The 21,430-nt window shown below is 36.4% G+C and overlaps 1 protein-coding gene across 1 annotated transcript in view; it reads left to right on the top strand.

The window, feature by feature from the left end:
• The first annotated feature begins 695 nt into the window (after positions 1-695).
• Positions 696-21,430, top strand: part of Mmp2 (Matrix metalloproteinase 2) — a 263,189-nt gene continuing 242,454 nt past the window's right edge. Inside the window, 2 exon segments of the mRNA XM_011508124.1 lie at positions 696-1,168; positions 13,440-14,016. Coding sequence (XP_011506426.1) covers positions 13,933-14,016 — 84 coding nt within the window. The 5' untranslated portion in view covers positions 696-1,168; positions 13,440-13,932.

Genomic DNA, 21,430 nt, shown 5'->3' with positions numbered 1-21,430 from the left:
GGGTGTGGCGACTCGGCTTTATACACAATCTACGGAGGGCCGCGTGTTTCGTCCCTACGACCTGCGTTCGTCATGCACGCACACGTCGTCGCACAGATGTGGTCGGGTTGGCGGGAAGGGGGGCGGGGAGCAAGAAGCGAACTCATGAGCATGAGAGAGAGAATGACTGTGCGAGAGAGGGAGGTAGCGCGTGGCGGAGGTTTCGACTTTCCGGCCAAACGCAAGCGACACTCGACAGTCGCGCGGCACGCGGTGCTACGTGCGTACAGACTTTTGTGTTTCGTTCTTCCTCTCTTTTTCTCTCTATCTATCTATCTATCTATCTATCTATCTATCTCTCTCTCTCTCTCTCTCTCTTTCTTTCTTTCTCGGCCTTTTTCTCCTCCTGTCTATCTACAGATCTATCTATCAGTGTCGATCTGCCTATCCGTTCATCTAGCTATTTCACTCTTCGGTCCTCGAGTTCGCTCCCGCGTGCAGCCGCGTCGGTACTCTCCCTCTCCGCTTTATCGGCGAGCACGTGCACCTCCTTCCGTGGGGGAGAAAGTTTGAGGGGACACACGGTGAGTCCACGCGGATTGAAGCGTCCGGTCCATGGACAGGCAGACGAGGTGAGTCGCCAGTACCGCCGTTGCCGTTGACACCGCTGCCACCACTGCCGCTGTCTTCGCCACCGCCGCCGCCACCGCCGCCGCCACCGCCACCGCCACCGCCACCGCCACGGTCGTCGTCGTTGCGACCACTGGTGCCGCCGCTTCACTTTTACATTCACATTGACGGATAAATCGAAGCTCCGAGCTCGATTTTCTCCAGTGTCCGAGTGGCACGTGACGCTGCTCGAGCTCCGTTCGACCTTTGTCCTCTCCTCCAAAGTATCGGACGGCCGCTCGGATTCACAAAACATTTGCAAGGTCGATCCGACCAGCAATTCCATAATAAGTGTAATGATGCCGAAGCCGGCGGGCTAACGTGGCCCGGGACACGAGCCTCGCCCACCTTCAAATTTACGACTGCCGGCAATTCTATTTGTGCTTCTATCAGCGACCAATCCGGTCGATGAAAAGAAGCAAACTTTCATTTATTAAGTACCATTCAAGACCATTGCTACTTAATCGTTACAGAGGATGTTTATGGTCCGGCCTTCCTCGCCCATTTAATGAAAATTAAGGTATGTGCTTATAATCGGCGCCCCCGCTCCTCTTCATTTCTTTTACACCCTCGAGCGATTTGCGAATACCCCTTGAAGTATTTCAACTATTTCCATTGCCGATAATCAATTCGCTTTAAACGTACGTCCGATGACAATAGCCGTATCGCGAGGCAATTGGGTAAATGAAACCCTTGATCTGCCGTGCGTATTCGAATTGATATTAAACAATTGCGCGCAAAGTGGTCACGCTCGGGTGCCGTGACGATAAATATTCATTTAATTATCAGAATTCATTGAATAAACTGAATTTTATTTGTAGCCTAAATGAATTAAGTGCGGAGGCTGAGTACACGAGTGCACGCTCGATATATATATATATATATATATATATATATATTACATTACATTCTATTCTATATTATTTTGTATTTTATATTTATCTTGCGATTTTCATTCAACGAGCCAAAGACTTTTAGGGAAGTACTTGGACGTTCGAATTTCATTTAAAATCTTATTTTCACCCCCAAGCTTTTAGGGAAGTACTTGGACGTTCGAATTTCATTTAAAATCTTATTTTCACCCCCAAGAATAACGACGACGACGACGACGACGACGACGACAACAACAACGACAACATCATCGACAATAAAGTTCGTTATTAATACCAATACCGTTTACATTGAGGTATTTTAGTTTAAAAGAGAAAAAAAAACAAAATTACCGACAGTCGCTAGCTTAACTCAACGTCAAAATATGCTAGCGGCCCCAAGGACGCGAGCACAGGGATGTTTTGAAATGCGAAGGAGAGCTCGACCGGAGTCGTGGAATGGGGTTGTGGAGGTTGATTCGGGAAGGGGGATGGGCGAATGGAGGGGGAGGGCCGGAGTACGAGAACCAAACGAAAATAAATAATTTCAACGCGGAGTAAGCGTTTGTGTTCAATGTATTCGAAAAACTTAAGTTCGCGCCTCGGGTCGTAGCGAATGTCGGCTCCGTGGTGCGCCAGCGCTTCCCCCTTCCTCTTCTTTCCTCCGGATGTGCGAATTTCTCCGAACAGCCACGCGCGAGATTCCCGTACCTCTTCCCCCGACTCGGGGAGCATTCGGTCTCTGCCCGGCTCTTCGACTTTTTCCCTGCCGTCCTCGTCAACGTCCGCCATCACGTACGTACAAGCTAATTTCTTCATTTGCCCGAGAAATTTTTGTATCAGCGCGCTATAAATTTCTCACTCCCTCCCTCCCTGCCTCCCGTGCCCTTTCGCCGCGTCATTCGCTTTTCCAGACGGAGATTTTGTCGACGAGGTCAGTACCTTTAACAAGCTAACGAGGCGTTAGAGAGGAAGGGCCTCTTATCAAAGGAACGGAGGCCTATCCCTCACTCCAGCCAATCAACTAAATTGAATGATTACGCTGAATAAAGTTTCTCTTTAAAATAGTAATTGCTCGCTCCGATTTAACCGATTTCTTCGTCCGGGCTTTCGGACATTTTAATGCTCAGCAGCTACAACGATCGGCCAGCAACTTCTTCAGCAACTCTTGCAGTTTAAATATCAACTCATCCTTCGTTCAGCCTTACTACCAAAAGGCTTATAATGAATTTACACTTATTGGCTTCCTGTACAATACCCAAGCATTATTAATTAGTAATTAAGCGCGAACCAAGCGACTCGTTATTTACAAAAGCGACAGAACATTTACGAAAATAACGCGCACTATCACGTGGGGCTGTTTTTGTCATTGTCATTACAGTAACAAATCAATAAGCAACGATGTCCGAGATTACGTATATTATTTTATAATAATAAAGCATGTTTAAATCATAAAATATCGGCCGACGGGTATATTATCAATTCAACAATGCCAGAGCCGCTCTCTCGCTCGGTTAACAACAATAATAATAATAATTGAGATGCGTATTTTAATGAGTGGGCATTACTATTTCATGCTGTTCAATGGGGACGTAGTTTGGATGTATTATATGGGCAAATAAACATGCACGGAGATGAATATGAGGGTTGATTTAAGATGGATATCTTGCATCTTCTACGTGCCTTAGCATGACAAAGGGAGACAGACACGGAGGCTTGCCGCGTCGTTGTAGTTTTTCGACACAATAAATAAATGATCGACTCGTTTTCCTTTCAATTCGCTTCAACGGTTAATGCGTCCTCGTACGTGTGTACGGTCGTTTTCTATCTGAAATAGGATTAGCCGTGAAGGATGTATTAAGCATGAGATTGACTCGAGGATTTTTCGATTACTCAAGGAACATTCAAGGCGACTTTATACTTTTTTTTTTTTTATGCGTTTTCACTCACTTCGTGGAAGAATGAGCTATCGCAGCACTCGGCAGTGAGTATAAACAAAGTTTATAAACGCCACTGTCAACAACAACAACAACAACAACAACAACAACAACAACAACAACAACAACAACGACAACGACGACGACGACGACGACGACGACGACGACAACGACAACGACAACAACAATAGAAGCAAATAATAAAAGCAAACAACCAAAACAAAACACGAAACAAAAATTTAATAAAAACACGTTGCATTTGATCGAATCATTGGCATTTCGTTCGGTTAAGTGTGTAATGTGTCATAAATAAATAACACTATGACGAAATTATAATTACTTTCAGAAGTGCTTTTGAGAAGATTAAAAAATTCCTACCTCTTAGAGATACGGCGGCACTTTCTGTATTTTCCGGAAGAAAATCGTTATCGTTACTCTCTCCATGGCTCTGCGATAAAATAGAAAAAAAAAAAAACTTTTTCCGATAAGAAAAATTTTAGTTTATATTTTATAATTAAATTATTAAATTTTAGTGTAATTTTCATAAGATGTTGTAACTTTTAATCTCACAAGAGTTAGATTATTTTATTATTCAAAACTGTGCACAGCTTATATTACACTGTAATTATAAAATAATTTCTAAAAGTAAAACAACGTCTTTCAGTTGTGGATAATTTCTAAGTTTCTGTTATTAACATTTATATTGTATGTCGACTGTTCATTAATGTTATTTAATTCGGCAAATAAATACGGAACAACTGGCGGTAAAAGTTATAGACCGTTTAAAAACATTGACCGCAATAAGACGAAATTTTGTAAATTCTTCGAAAATTTTTGTTTATCACAAAAATGGATTAGTTTTTTTTCTCTGCTTATATGTAATAGATGTATTGAAAATTATTTCCTGCTCGAATAAATTTGACACATCTATGTCAAGAAGGCGGTAATGCACATGTGCTTTAACGTACATTATAATAATCATAAGCAATTATAAAATTAAATATAACGATATATAGAAATTATTTTTCGAGAGAAAAAAATTACTATGCAGATCAAGTATATAGTAAAATTCCAAATTTATTCACAATTGAGAATCTTCTATTTGTTTTTTTTTTTTTTTTTTAATTAAATTACAGCCAAGCTTATTCCATTGATGTATTTGGTTATACAACATTTTTAACAATAATTACTTAAAAATTTTAATTTACTGTATTAGTTAGTAGCGTGCATGAGTCAATGTATAATAATAACGGTTACAACAGTATCTATCCGAGCAAACTCTTTCTTAATCAACATCTAATTTAATAAATATGCCAAGTTACATAAAGTATGCACGATCAGCGCTGCTCTTTAGTGACGTAATTTATTATAATTTAACTTGGACTTGTATTTTGTTTATAAGAATATGGTATGCCCACTGTTTATTGACGAATAGATTAGAGTTAAAAAAAAAAAAAAAAAAACAAACAAACAAAAAATTTGATTGTTTTAGAAACTGACTATAATACTTCATTATGTAATTAAAATATGTAATATGTAAATTTTTAATAATCCCGGGGTTGTTGTAATAATGAAATATCGAAATGTTAAAGCGTTTGAGGGAATTTAAAAAGCAATTAGTCACATTATATTTCGGTGTAACGTATGTTGCCAATTCTGAGTCAAGCATCGACTTTATTTGGAAAATGTTTGAGTGCTAATAAAATAAAAGAAAATGTTTTAATGAAAGTGCACAATGAAGTATGACGTTGTAATTTGACGGTAAGTCAAGAAGTTTTGCCTTTAAAAAGTTAAATAATCGAGATGTACGGAAGGTTTACATTCTTTAAGTTTCACATGCATAAAGAAGCTTATTTGCTTATTAAGCTCTTTGGATGGCATGGCGTAGCCTAGGGAACTTTTGCTTCAAAATGTTTTAAAAAATTGCGAATTTTCTTATAGGGAAATTCCTTAAATTTTCTTCAATGCAAAAAAGTACGCTAAATGATCATTTATGCCATTTATCGGAGCATTTTTTATTTTAACACTAATAGGTGTGTTTATTGGTTAATTTGGGCATAAAGTGCGTAGAGTCGATTAAATTAGAAACTTTTATTGTTACAATGAAATGAAAAAAAAAAAAAAAAAAAAAAAAATGGTTTTTTCCTTTCGGAAATAAAAAAAAAAAAAAAAGAGGAATAAAAAAAAAAAGAATAAACATTGGGTAATTAATGTAGCTGAGACAGTGTTGTCTGAGAAATTTTCTTAAACGCAGTAAAAAATCATACGCAAAAAAATTATCTTACTATCATTGAGATTATAAAATATTCGCAATAGATAATCGATATATATATAATTTCAGAAATATGTCATCCACTAAGCAAGTATCATAATCGTAGTAAATTAATCCGAGGAAATAATCTAAATTCTAGTAAATATCATTAAATATTATTGTACATTAAATGCTCGATGAGATTGAAATTCTTCGGTACGCCCACCTCATTAATGTCACATTGATGTTACAATCGTTCTCATATATTATTATGTTAATATCTAATCTATAGGCAGTGGATTTCAGAAGAGGAGCCTCATATCGCCAACTTTACAAATAATATATAAAAAATTGAGATTCTTTCAAGAGGCCGAGTCATTTAATTTTATCAAATATATTCATTGGCGATAATATAGTCATATCTTATTTTCTTTTTCTTTCTTTTTTTGTTAAGCAATAACTCAATTATTTTGTTATCATTGTAATAAATAAAGACATACGATGAGAATATTAGAGAAAATGTAAATTAAACAAGGTATAAATTAACATCTATGGTACTTTACGTTTGGTGTATTATTAATAATGAATAGTTATTTATGTTTTTCCTATTAATTAACGTTTCATTACTAGAAGTGGAATTTTTTCTTTTTCTTTTTTTTTGTTTTTTCTTTTTTTTGTTTTTTTTTTCTTTGTTTTTTTGTTTTTGTTTTTTGTTTTTGTTATTTTTCACGTCTATCGACATTGGGGAGAAACGATATTTTACGTACATATAACACATTTATAATTTGTAAATTCGCAACCTACATATATATATATATATATATATATATATATATATATATATATACTCTCGTAAGTTTAATAACTTTTATTATTTCCGTTACTTACTTAATCTCCCCCTCAGAAGCATTCATCCATAAATTAAAAATAACAAACACGCTTCATTTCGTTAAATATTTATGAGTCGCGATCAAAGAAATTGCATTTTTGTTCACGCAACTTCAATAGAACACACATTTTCATGCAGATCCGATGATTAAGTAGCACACGAAGGTCGTTAATTTCCTAAAGGCTTATATTTTCGTTCATATGCGCGCGTATTTTTAACGCCGTAATTTCAACTACGCACTGTGGAGATTACGAAGTGGGAGATTAATTATGGTACATAGTAAGGCGGCTCGATAACAGCGATGAACAATCGCATTATTATTACTTATGCTGTTTATCCCCGCTAATGCGTACCCTTTCAAAACGTTTAATTAGCAATAATTAAGTCATTTCACGGCTCGCTCGGCTGATCGCTCGGTACCCGCGCGTACACGCATAAGCATATAGTCACGCACTCGTAAACGCACAAGTAACGGATTGGAGAAAGGCTCGCCTGCGTTGATCAAGTCTCGTCCCGCTCGCCACCGCCATACGTTTTACCATAAACCATAAACACTCGTTTGCTGTACATACGCGAGAGATGAAAACGTCGTAGCTAAAGTTACGAGAACGAGCGCAGGCGCGATGGTTCAAGAACGGAAGTTCTTAATGAAAGTATATTTTTCACTCTTTTTTCTTCCTTTACACGAGCAATATAATATATCGAGATGGCAAAACATATATTACAAGTTTTCTTTACGACTGCTCGCGCTTAAACAAATATTTTTTCCTCTTACGTGCACTTATTCGTGTGCTATCGTCTTTAAGGTCAATCGATCTTCAAAGTTCGTCTTTTACTTTTTTTTTTTTTTTTAGTAGTCAAATAGAAAATCAAGAGTAGAATTATAAACTTTTTGCAAATTATTGATAAATTCGCATCGGCTATACATTAATCCTCGCATCGAATATTGGACGTTTTTTTTACTTAAAATTTATGTCATTTAACACATTTTTAATTACCATGCGTTATATTAAAATCTATTTAATAATTATTTTTAAGTTATTCGAATCCTCTTTTTTCATTTTTTTGTTTTTTTTTTTTTTTTTTGGTTTTCAAACATCCGATGCGATAAATCAATTAATAAGAGGATATTTATTTTGTTTTGCTTTAGTAAATGTGAAATAGAAGCGAGAAGACACGCAATGAACAGAAAGAGAGTGATAAAAAATAGATAAAATAATTAAGATCAAATTTATAAACTTGTGATTGGATTGGATAGTTAAAAAATAATTTAAAAGTATTTTATATATTCTACACATTACTTACATTACTATAAATTCCTACTGATTTATTGCTTATACGAAGTATTTGACAATAAACCCAATGATAAATAGTTTGATATATTTTGTACTGAAACGAGTAAATATATATAAGCTAAAATGTATATTTCTTATAACAATTAGCGTTATATATTATTTACTTTAATTATCAAGATGCTCACGTTGGTCGATTTAGAAAATATCCGAAAGATAAGAAAAATAAATATAATTTGCATTAATAAATAAGTACATTATAAAAATTGTGAATTATTTCCTGTCCTATCGTAATGTTATTTTTCATTTCGATCACCGTCAAAATGAATTTTAATATATAAATTCTGCAATCTAGTAAAATATGCATTTGAATGTGTAGTGTCGCAGAGAGTAAATCGGACGATGTATATTAAAATTTTACATGAAATTTGTAGGATCTGAGTAAGCAATAAATAAATAAATATATATATATATATATATATATATATATATATATATATATATATATATATATATATATATATATATATATATATATATATTAGGCATTTAAAGGAAGAAATAATAACATGTGAATTCATTGATGAATAAAATGTAAAGTGGCGAAATAAGATAAAAGCATCGTGACTAGCAAACAAGAAGGTGTGTGTACACATATATATTAGGTTTCTGAAGTAATACACAATGCTAACATAGACAGACAACTCATCATAAAACTGCGGAGCACTTGATACGCTCGTATATGCGTCATTTTGTTCTCTTTCACTTGAAACAGTTAATAAATAACGAAGTCGATATGACATTTTATATTCTTAATATATGCGAAGATATAAGGAGAATAATTTGGTATTCGTCTTGTGCCTGGCGTAACTTGTAATGGAATAGTAAAGGAGCACGAGAGCTTATGTTACAGTTTTTGTTTTTTTTTTTTTTTTTATGCGGATTTGTATTTAATTTCATTTAAAGTCGGTATGTATGTACATATGAACGAGCGACTGAAAGAATTTCCTGCCTCAAGGATAGGAAAGAGAGCGCGTGCGAATAAATTCGTGATGGTAAATTCACTGTTATGCATAATTGTTACTTTTGATTAATAAGAAACAAACCGTAAGAGACTTTTAAAAACACCGTAACGCTCCTATAAAACGATCTGATCGTTAAACTTTGACATTTAATCACTAGGGCCGCTAAGTTCCAAGTAAAATCAATTTTCGACCGAATATCATCCCAACGACAACTAAAGTAAATAAGCCGCATTCTAGCATACGAGGGGGGTGGGGGTGTATGGGTGTGCGCAGGAAGAGCCAAAAGCGTCGAGAAAAGGAAGAAAATTTTTGGCGAGATGTCCCGTGGGAGCGCTAACGCGTCCATTGAAACGATAAGCGGGAGCGGTCGGTCGAATTTACTCATTCGCGATCTAAACTACACGAGAGAGATCTTAGGAGCGAATTGTGTGTGGTCCCTCCTGCCCCTCTCTCCCCAGGCCACACCCGGCCATCGCAACCCACCACTCAACGGTAATTCCAATGACTCGGGACCGAGTGCGACGGCGAATTCGCGGAACACTTGGAGCCCAACGCCCCAACGCGTATCCTGAACGCGGTGTGAGAAAACTTTTTGCAACGCTCGTTTGGTATTGCTTTGTGTAATGCGCGAAAAGTTCAGCGATCGATTGATGCGGGGTCACGGGCTATCGACTGACGACGCGATTTGTCTTTCTGGATGGGAAGTTGACATTGGGACTTATGGGTAATAAGGTACGGTGGCGAATGCGGATCGTCAAAGCCTAACGCTCTTGTTACGTGGTATGTAGCAGAGGGAAGTGACGAGCGGAGAGGAAACGGTAGCGGAGGCGAGGGTATTGCTCCAATTAGTGGGAAAAACGTTTGATTTATTGGATAAAACGGTGCTTTTTATTGCCAATGCAAAGGCAGTGTAAACTTTCACGCTCTCGTGCATTATTAATTAAATTTCTTGTTCGGCTTTTGTTAAGCGTTGCGTAACGAAAAATTACCGAAATTTGCATGCGAATGGCCTTCGATAGTTTTATAACAGTACAGTGCACGTGTGTTATAATAATGTCGGTGAAGTTGAAAATTCTTTCATTATAATAAATTAACAAAGCGCAAAACACGCAATTTTAAAATATTTATAATACAAAGTCAATAGTAGTAGTAGTTGCTACCTACTTGTATTTTTATGAATTCCGGCTGATATTTTTGGGCATTTTATCCGTAAGGTTGATGTACGCTCGTGTTTTCCGTTTGGATAGTCCATATTCATCTTCTTTTTAATTTTTTATTTTTATTTTCGTCGATTATGCGTGTGCGTGAAATTAAATTAGCTTGCTGCTAGGCTTATCGCTGTTTGTAGATGTACACTGTAGCATTCGGTGCTTTAATCCCTTAGCCGAACAGGTACGTGCAATTGCTAATGAAAAGTATGGCAAACCTGCTTTTCTTCGTTCGCATTCTTAATGTGGGAAATGTTTTTGAGAATGTTGGCGATGGTAGTAATGTGCTGTGTAAAACATCAGCATTAAAACGTCGATTCTAGATCTACGAGCGAATCTATGAAACTCGATTGTTACATCATCCGCTAATTATTAGAGTTACTTATCGAATTCAATTTTTGCCAAAGTTATTTATGCAATTGCCGATTTGATATACAAAACGTAAATGCCATGGCATCAGCTACATAGAAATAATAAAATAATCGTTATTTCTCGCATCGCGATATAGAAAGTGTAAACAATGTATGTCGTATGTAACGTACAGTTAACTAAATATCACTTGAGCCGGCAGCTGTATGTACTCCTCTTCGTTATTATTCTTCATGTGTAGTGCGGAAAATGTAAGAAAATTTCTAATCGATTCACTGGATATTTCCACCATTCAATAGAAATACTCGCACTTCTTCTTGCCCGAGTTCAATCACTGTCTAAACTATACAAAATTTAAATTGTAATTCTGACCGATTTAAAAAACACATTTATTGTTTTTTTTTTTATTTTTTTTATTTTTTTATTTTTTCTTTTGTTCTCGTTTTGTTTTTCTTTTATTGATAATTAATTGTTCATTATCCCGTTTAATGCGTACAATCGTAAAGTATGATTCTTTATGCGAGGCACTCGCTGGTGTCTTATTTTTCGCGCTATTCTCAAAATTTGTTCGCAGAATATTTTTAAATCTCGAAAGGTAATTAAATTTTCGAGCCAGCAATAAACTCTTTCGACAAGGACTTCGCCCACTTGGCAAGAAACAAAAGCGTCCTTCGAATACTTTATTCTAGAAATGTAGTATGTGAGAGACGATGTAAGCTTATGCACGAGCTTTATTCGAGCTTGAAATTCACGATACGCCATCTACTGGGGCAAAATTTCTTTCTCATTATCCTCCTCCAGCTTCATTACTCAGCCCGGACGTTTGCCTACGATTTCCTTAATCTGCCCAACCTGATCCTGGTATCGAAGAGATTCGCAAAAAAACTAGGGAAATGGGCGTGGGATTGACGCACTTGCCGCCAGCCCCTATCGGTCCAACCTATCATGATAAGGGTCGTGGGACGGGGGACGGGGGACCGGGGGACCGGGGGACGTGGGACCGGGGGACGGGGGGACGGGGGGACGGGGGTATGGGTTTACGTAGTGCATGAATTACATCGGCGGTACGGAAGCTCCTTCAGCGCGAATACGTAATGCCGGTCCCATCGAACGAGGTAACGACCGGCAAAGTCCGTAGCTGCGTTATTCCAACCACGAGGATCCGATAAAGTCGTCGTCCTCGTGGGGAGGTGACTCCTTTAGTCCTGGCCGATAAGGGCGCTCGAGTAACGAGCCGAGCGATCGGTCCACCATTCCAATTATCGCGGCTACGTAGACGTGCAGCGCGAGTGCAATATCCTCGAGGGGTCCGGCGTCTGCTCAATCGTCTCCGTCGCTTTCAGGGACGTCGTCGGATTCGAAGAAAAGCACTACGGAAATGTGAATACCTTGTTGTTGCTTCGAGACGATCGTTTTTCTCGCTTATATTGTATCGAGGGTCTAATGATTTTGCGAACAATGCGAGCCTATTTTTGCACGGCGATGTAATATCGCGCAGACGCTACAAAAAGCTTCGGCGTGATCGTATTGTTTTCGCAAATGAACAATGAAATAAATGATCAGAGTTCGATAACGTTCGCGCGGTATTTTTCTATGAATGAATGGTGGCTGTCGCGATACGTTTTCATTATACGTTTATGCAAATTTATTGCTACTTTATTACTTTATGTTTTTTTTTTGTTTTTCTGCCAAATTGTATTCTCAGCTCTAACAGACTGATTTAAAAGACCTTAAATCTTCCTATTATTGTTTTTCCTATTATTGTCATCGTCGTCGTAGTCTTCGTCGTCGTAGTCGTCGTCGTCGTCGTCGTCGTCGTCGTCGTCGTCGTCGTCGTTGTCGTTGCTATCATCGTTTCCATCGTTATTGTTAAAAACAGAAAACACGACGAAGAAAAAAAGCAACAAAAGGACAACAATTTTTATTTAAAAATAATTAACGTCTAACTTAGATAAGCTGATATTAAAAAAGTTTGCGCGAGTCTTGGCCTTCCAAGGTAATAAGATTTATCTCAGCAGAAATAAAGTTATTAAAATGCCATTTAAATTTTCTCTCGCGTACTATAGAATTATGAATGAAGCGTTTAAGTTGTCGAATCAAATTGATTTTAACTAGCCAAAAGTAATAATACTTTTTCTTTTTCATAAAGTTATTTTATCGCTATGTTTTACGCATTCTTTTAGCGATTTTACTCTAAATAATATGAATAATGTGAATATTTCACCTACAGTTTCATCATCCATCCACCATGTTGATTTTGATGAAATAGCCGAACGTGTAAGCCGTTGATCGAGCTCCACTTCACGTCAGCTGGCCTACAATAACTAACGTAATATTGTCCTAAGCGTTGGTAAATTTCGAAGAATCTAAATATTTACCTCAAACTTTCGCGCTTCGTAAATCACATCTATAGAGAGATCGAGATAATATCTACATTCATAATAAATCATGGCGTCTTTCTAGATTAAAGCCATGTCGTCGACGTAGGCTAGGATAGACCATACGTAATTCCACGTGCCCCCGAATCCCTAACAAGCATACCTCCTCGCCAATATCAAATTATACGTATTTGTTATTTGCTAATAATGGTCAATCGCGAAGAACATCGATGCACACACGCGCGCGCCCGCGTAAGTTGTGCATTGTGTGTATGCAGGAGCAGCCGATGTATGCGATCAAACGAACGTGTTCCGTAATGCCGAGGAGAAGCAGCGAGAGCTCACCACGTATATAGAAAATTTTGAGCGAATGCGATGCGGCGAGAGGTGCGCACCCACCCAGTCCTACAGACAGTATAAAAATAGCTTTAGGGGGGAGGGGGCTTAAGCATGGCAAACAGCGTTTCCTAAAGAAATTCCCGTAATGAAACCCGGACGTCGAGTCCGTCGAGCGGCCCCAACGCCATGAGCAAATGTAGCGAAGGTAGCGAATAACCATAGGATGTCCTTAAGATTTGCAGGTGACGGAGGCCCCCGCCAGGCGCGTGTCCGGCACTGCAGGAGTAAGCGGTGCCGTCGCCGGCGTACACTCCCCGGCGGCCGAGCGCAACGCCGAGGTGGAACCCGAGGAGGGGCGGCGGGGCCGAGAGTAGTCGGGCCACGAGGAGCCGCGGCCGGAGTCGTCACGGGAGTCGCAGTGACGCCGGCGTCCGTCGCGAGTGTGCGGAGCGGCCGCGACCTTCCGCGAGTGCCGAGCGCGTTCCACGTCCGGCTGCGTCGTCCTCGTCGTCGTCTCGGGCGGAGTTCAGCCGCGGAGGAAGTGACGGTGGCCCGCGGGGCGGGGAGGTGGGGCCACGCGCCGGATGTGCTGGCCGCCCCGGCTAAGTCGAGATGGCTCGCGGTATCACGGGGCCCGATTATAGCGGCAGGCCCGAGGCGAGGAGGGCCGCATCCACGTCCTGACCGCAGCAGGTGCTCGGGCGCCCGGAGACCGCCGAACGCCAGGATGCTCCTAGTGCCGATGCTCGCGGTGCTTACGCTCGCGGCCGCGGCACCCGCCTTCTCCACCGTCTACGTCGACGACAGAACGGTGAGTGTGTCCTTAACCCCATTTGCCGAGGATGCGCTCGGCAGGATGTGCCTCCTGCTGCCAGAGAGCTTTGAAGAAAGCCGATCCTCCGTTGCTTGCATTATTAGCCTTATCTGCCCCCTCATCCTCATTATTCCCTTTGTATTTTTTTTTTCCACTCCCCTTCCCCCTGCTTTCTCGCTTCTCGCCAGCCCTCCCAGCTTCTTCCCTCGCTTGACTCATCACAGTGGATCATTCATGAAACGCGCGATCGCGACCCGATTGCCGCTTGTCTTCCGTCCCCTCCCAAATCACCCCACGAACATTTTAAGCATTTTCGTTCATAATTTTTCATCGATATTTCGCGACGCTCGAACCACGCGAAGAGTTCAATGATTTATTTGTCGTTTAAGCGACTATTTATTTAAGAGAATTATGAACACATTATCTTTATTTTACAATTATCTTATCTTTATTCGTCCATGAATTTAATTGAATAATTAATTATACGTATTATACTCGTTATGTATTTTGCTACGTTACAGACTCTTTAAGATTATCTTCAACTGTTTCATTCTACTTCTAATATCACTATTTGAGTCTTTCATTAAACAAAACTCAAGCGACAAAGTATTTGACTCTTTTTTATCTTTATTTTTCTTGTTTCTTTTCTTTTTTTTTTTTTTTTTTATAATTACGCTCAAAGAATTTACATTGGTATGTCTAAATACGAAAATTCCAAACAAGTCATAAAAATTCCATCAAATTTCTCTATTTAATTTAATGCTTATGATAAATGTAATATTTGTCGACGTGGTTTCTTTGTTTCTTCGTAGCCATACGATCGACCGACCTAATGCTCGAAGAGAAAGATTGTGATCTCGTGAAACATTAATCTTACAAGTTGATCATGCATGCTTAGAATTTCCCTTAAATTCTCCTATTTCATACATCCATCTGATAATGAAATAATTGCACTAATTTTATTAATTATGGCTTTAAAAATTCAGCGTATTTAAAAGAATTAATACACTTGTTAATGGACTTATTAATTGAGTCGAGCAATCGCAGATGAGAACATCGCTTATTTCTGATATTATTAATTACATTTCTTAATCGAAATTTAAACGAATAAAATAAAGGGGATAAAAATTCTGTATCTTTCAATGTATGCGATATAAATAGATTTTATATAGCGTTGTATTTTATTTGCGTTGGAGTGGTAACGCCTCGTCTCGACTAGTATGATGCAAAATTAGGATATTTATATATATCATTGCTACCTATGTCCCTTGTAAAACTAAATGAAGTTGCAAAATAAAAATATAATCACTTTGCCAAAGTAGTAATTCACAGGGTTTACTTAGACATTCCATTTTAATTTTACATTCATTATTATCCTTTATTTAGGTACAATTTTGCTTATTCGTGTTGTTTGAAGAAATTTATAAGCAATACAGACGACACAATGCGATGTATTATAGTTGTGCCAAAGTATAATGCTTATGCTAATGCTAATTCTCAAAATCTGAAATTATCGTAAACATGCAGGAGCAGCCGTAAACATATATCAACCGAATATTACATTGAATATATCAAATTAGCTCAACAACTAATGTAAATACTATGAATAAAACGTAATAATTATTCGATGGAAGAGAGAGAATGAGAGAATCTTCCAGGTCGTATAAGAGAAAACAAACAATGCAATAATTCCGACGCATTCATTAAAAGTTGTAAGGATTTAGCCCTCTTCAATTTTCAAGCAGATTTTATTCAGATCCTAATTTAATTTCTATGTTTTAAGTAGCTTCTTTTTCGTGTTTTTGGTTGGAAAAAAAAAAAAAAAAAAAAAAAAAAAAAAAAAAAAAAAAAAAAAAAAAAAAAACGGCCCTCTAAATAACGAGTTCATGGAGCAAAAAGTGCAATATGGAAGTAGCGAACTGTAATTGGATGAGGGGTTTGGAAATTTTTTTTTTTTTTTTACAAAGGCCAAGAAACGACGAATCTCAACGGAAGTTTTTTTTACACTACCACTACGATCACGTTTGTATTGCCATTGTAAAACTTGTAAAACTTCGTTAGATTCGCGCTAGAATGAAGCTACACCACTTTTTTAGATGGGAGTTTTGTTGTTCTTTTTTCTTTTTCTTTTTTGCTTTTTTTCCGACTCGAGTGTAATTAAGCTTTACTCATTTTAATTTTTAACTTGTGCGATAGTTCTTAGACTTTACCTAAGGTAAGGATTTCGAATTAATAGAAATCACAATCTAAACAATTTTTGAGCGTGAAATTGAACAATCAACTATAAGTTTTCATTCATTTAATCTTCGATTTTCGCTCATTTTACATTAAACATACTAAATTATACCGTTAATTCTTTTTAATAAATTTTTCCTATATTACACCGTAGATGTCCCGTGTTCCACTTTAGATATTTGAAAATAACAGATAAATATAAATTGTTATGATAAATCATTCTGCCCATAAATATGAAAATCTGTCTATTTAGTGGTATATCTTATGTTTATAATAACTAATGCTGAGGTAGGAAGGCATTCGAGTCAAATATAGGTTAAAGCAAATTATGCTCTTGTCACCGCAGTCGGAAAAGAAAAGGCTCGATGAAACTGATAATGCAATAACTTTTCCTGCTTTAAAGCTCTTAGAAGAATTTTGCATTCGCAAAATTGATTTATTCTTCATACTTTGCGAGATACTTGTATTTAGATTGACAGATATTAGTTAACCTGCTCTCGACATACAAATACAAGATTTAATATTAGAATGGTAAAGAAATTGCAAAGATAAAAGCTTAAAGGACTTTTCTTCCTTAACTTCTTCCTCTTCGCGTTTCTTTGTATTATTCAAGCGATTCTTTATACATTTTTCTTACATTTATCTCGTGAAATTTTGTTCATTACATTTTTTATACAAATATTGGCTTTTATATATTTTATACTTGGCTGTCTAATTAGGCAAATGCAAGAGAGTATTTGAATATTCTGTATAAAAGATTCGACTTAATCGTGATGCCAGTGAAAGAAATCCTACAATTCATAATAAGCATTTTCCATTTAAGCAATAACTGTATAATTTATACGAGTGATTTTTTCATTGAGATAATATAATTTCTGAGGCCCTTGTATGACTTTAATAATCTCGCAAATCCTATTAGATAATACAAATTTATGTTTAATTAAATATTGACAATTAATGGCGATCGACTGACGAATTGAATAATGAATGATTTGGAGTCGACGAGGGGCCTTCGTTCCCTATCGACTTATCCAACAATTACACAAGATCCACTCTAATAACCGACTAATTTTCACTTTTCGCGAGATTCCTGGACATGCATCGACACGTCACATATGTGCAGGTACGCGATAGTCGCGGGGGAATTTTGAAGCGAAATGAAAGGGAGCAGCGGAAAAGGTCAACGAGTCTTGTCCGCGTGAGCTTCTGACTCATACAATAGCGGAAAAGAGGTCGAGCAGTTTTCCAGTAGTGGTGTTGTTGGTGTTGCTGGTGTTGCTGGTGTTGCTGGTGGTGGTGGTGGTGGTGGTGGTGGTGGTGGTGACTGGTGACGTTGTCGAAAATAATGGCGACCAGGCGAAAGAGAAAATCAGTTCAACGTCACCATATTTCCTTATTTTATTTCGACGGAACGACCCACTCGTTCCATGTACGAAAATCCCCAAATGAATTATCGTGAGCCGTAATTTTTTACCGGACGTACGTCAGATTTTTCGACTGCGCATCACCTCCGTGAATTCCCAATCAAAAGGCCACATGTTGTTATTTCATTGATAATCTGCCTTCGGTTAAAACTCTTTTATCTCACTGTGGCTATAAACGTATACGAAGCGATAGCTTTGATCCTAATTTACATGCTCTATTTGAATTTTGCTTGCCTAATTTTTAATCGCTCTAATTTCCGGCAACGATTGTACGATTATTGGGTTTCGTTATCAACGCATCGTTTCAGTCGATGCTTTAAGTAGCAGTTCGCTAGTGATATCTTAAACACTGCAATAACGTGATATAATTGACAAATGTTTTAAGTAGCTAAATTTTCTTTATTACTAAACGCATCCTATAGTCATGCAATGAGCACAAAGTATAATATGAAACATGAAAATATTGTTTACATATGATCCATCTATTGTCAAAATTGTTTCTAATGGTGTAATAAACGATTCAACGATAAATAAATTATAATTTTTTAAAGATAATGTCACATCTAATATTGCCCGTAAGAATCATTTACTCTTTTTCACGCTACTCGTACTACAATTGTTACCTTACACATATTAACGCTATTTTTTTATCCTATTATTATAAATTATATTTTTATACGGAATTTTAAAGATTATTCGTGGTTAGAAATAGATTATAATAGAGTAAGTATGTAAGAAATATTTCGAGAAAGTCTTAAAAGAATAATTTAATAAAGCGCAACTACTTTATTTTTATAAGTTATCGTTATTGTTATTATTATTATTATTATTATTATTATTATTATTATTATTATTATTATTATTATTATTATTATTATTATTATTATTATTATTATTATTGTCGTTCATATATTATCGATGATTAATTTAATGATATTAAAAGTTAAAAGTTTCAAAATCAATCTCTGTTTTTTTACAAATATTTAAACCCTTAAAGCTTTAACGATAGGTATAATTATATTTGCGATTGTTGCCAATATTTGTGACATTATGATCTCTAATACCGAAATATTTTATCATTGGGTACCATAGTATTGTTGACATACTTTGTCGAATTTCCAAGCTTGCTTTCAATTTTAGTAAATTGAAAATCTTTGCCTTACCTTTTATTAAGAAAATTGTCTAACTATTTCATTTATTATTAATTTTCAATCCATCATCAAGTAATTCTCCAGCATATGAGTCTCATAATAATATGTGAGAAATGATTTATATTATTGCGGCAGAATTAATGGAGAAAAATATTTTTACAAAGGAAAATGTCATTTTTCGTAACGGTGTATTCAATTAAAATTCAAAATCTACATGTTAATGTGTTGTTACCTGCAGTGTCAGATATCTCGTTTATTATACCGTTTGCAACAACTTTCGTTTAACATACCAATCATAATCAATCGACTATTTCCGAATGGCTTTTTCATACAGAATGATATAAATGCGAATGAATAGAAAGACGACAATTAGATTACTAATAAAAAAAGTATCTGTCCTTCGTAGACGTACGGTAAGAGCAGTTATGAAAAGAATGCGCGAAACCGTGTATGAACGGAGGCTGTGATTTGTGGAACCTGAACGATTATGCTTATGATGTTTTACCGATTATCGGGAGAAAATAATTATTTTCGAGAAAGAAATTGGCGATAATTCTCTTTTTATTTCCCTTTATATTACAAAATACAAATACATTATACACGCTCACGATATCATTATTAGCATAGAATTCCAAGTGCATATGTAGTAGGCAATTAAACGCGTTGCTTCTGCCTCTATGATTAATGAAATATGCAGTCACAAGTATTGCACCTGGCTAACGCAAAACAGCACTTTTATATAATAATATTGACGAATAAAAAAAAAAAAAAAAAAAAAAATATATATATATATATATATATATATATATATATATATATATATGTGTGTGTGTGTGTGTGTGTGTGTAGGTATATATGTAGGTATATATTATTTTTTTCGATTTATGTAAAAGTTTTGATATTATTAACTTTGACTAATCGAGTCTAAGAGGACTAATCGCGAAAGAATGCAATTGACACTCGCTTACTTACCAATAAAAAAAAAAAAAAAATCTCGATGGCGAACAAATTTGGCGCTCTGTCAAACTAGTAAGAAACGCTTTTCTTTATGTAGATTGGAATAATCCTAAGCGCAAGCTTATAACAATTAAAAAAAAGAGCGATTAAGGAAGGATAGAAAATCACTGAGGGCGAAATACTCTCGAGTTCTCCATCGTCGATCTTCTCTCTCCATCGCTCTTCAATGGCACTTTTCCTTCCTCGAGGCAGTCTCTCTTGAACTTTCGAGTCTCGTTGGATAAGCCCGTATATGCGTACACACGCGTAAACTTTTATTGCTCAAAGTCAAATGGAGAAAAATGATTTTATTAGCTTAATCTTCCTACGATTCTTTTGTTTTCTATTTTCTTTGTATTTCATTGGATTGCAGCGAGCGACAACTATTGTTATCGATGGATTTTTCAATGCTCTACGAAGCTTAATTTGATTGTTGATTTTGGTAGTTTCAAAATCAATCGAACGCTCAATTTGTAGAGTATGAATATCTTTGTGACGTAATAATTCGAGATTACATATTATTTAGGCAATATTTAGGCAGAAAGTAGGTAATAGTTAGTTACAAGGCGTAAACGACATATGTGATTAGCTTTAAGAGTACCGCTGTAATGTAATGTTTATAATTGTTTTGACTTTTTATTTTAAGCTCATATTTATAATTAGCAATTCTAAGCAGACGCTAACGCAGCATACAAATAGAACATTTTCTTCTTTAATCGTTAGTAAGCCGAGCGTACATTCAAATATTATATATTGTTTGGAAAAAAGCTCGTTTTAATAAACAACTATTGGTTAAGCGATCGTTTCCCCTTTAATGCAATAATTCAGGTTGTCAACTTAACGGCTCACCACGTGCATTACGCTACTTACGCATGACAATATGACAATAAATTTTAATCCATATGCGTTGCTAATGATTTAAGAGCTAGGCGACACTGAAATAATAATGCATTACATCTTCGCTTTACTCGATAAGATTTTCAGTGAACTTACAATGCACTATTAATTATACAGTTATTATTGTTATTATTGTTGTTGTTATTATTATTATTATTATTATTATTATTATTATTATTATTTTATTAATTTATTTATGTCTTTTTCATGCACTTCGCCTTCACTTTGATAAGTAAAGGGCGCCTAAGCTGGGTACGAATGCCTGCCTTTCGACGTTGTTTTGTAAATTTCTCGCTCTTTTCTTGTCCTCGATCCTATACTTTCGACTTTCTTCTATTCCTTTAGCTTCCAACCCTTTTGTTTCATCTTACGCTCGTTTGTTGCAGTTCTCTTTTCCAGTGCTCTTTTACTATTTCACCCTTATTACGTCGCTACGGTACTTTTTTTTTTTTCTTTGTTTTTTTGTTTTTTTTTTTGTATTTTTGTTTGTTTTTGTTTTTTTTTTTAAACTAGTACCAGACTCTAGGATCTTTCGTCATTTTACGTTTACGTAAACGTATATAAGTATATTCTGAGTTGGAATTATGCGGAATAAATTGTCCAGCTGGTGTATATACTCTTCTGCTCGTCCCCCTTTTTCCGCCTTTAGACTTACATTTTCATTATTCGCATTAGTGAAATTTTCGTGACTTAAGTGATTAAAGAGCG

The sequence above is a fragment of the Ceratosolen solmsi genome, unplaced genomic scaffold (genome assembly GCF_000503995.2).
Source record: "Ceratosolen solmsi marchali unplaced genomic scaffold, CerSol_1.0 scaffold1, whole genome shotgun sequence".
NCBI lineage: Eukaryota > Metazoa > Arthropoda > Insecta > Hymenoptera > Agaonidae > Ceratosolen > Ceratosolen solmsi.
Note: the sequence above shows the minus strand (reverse complement) of the source record. Positions and strands in the feature narration are given on the sequence as shown.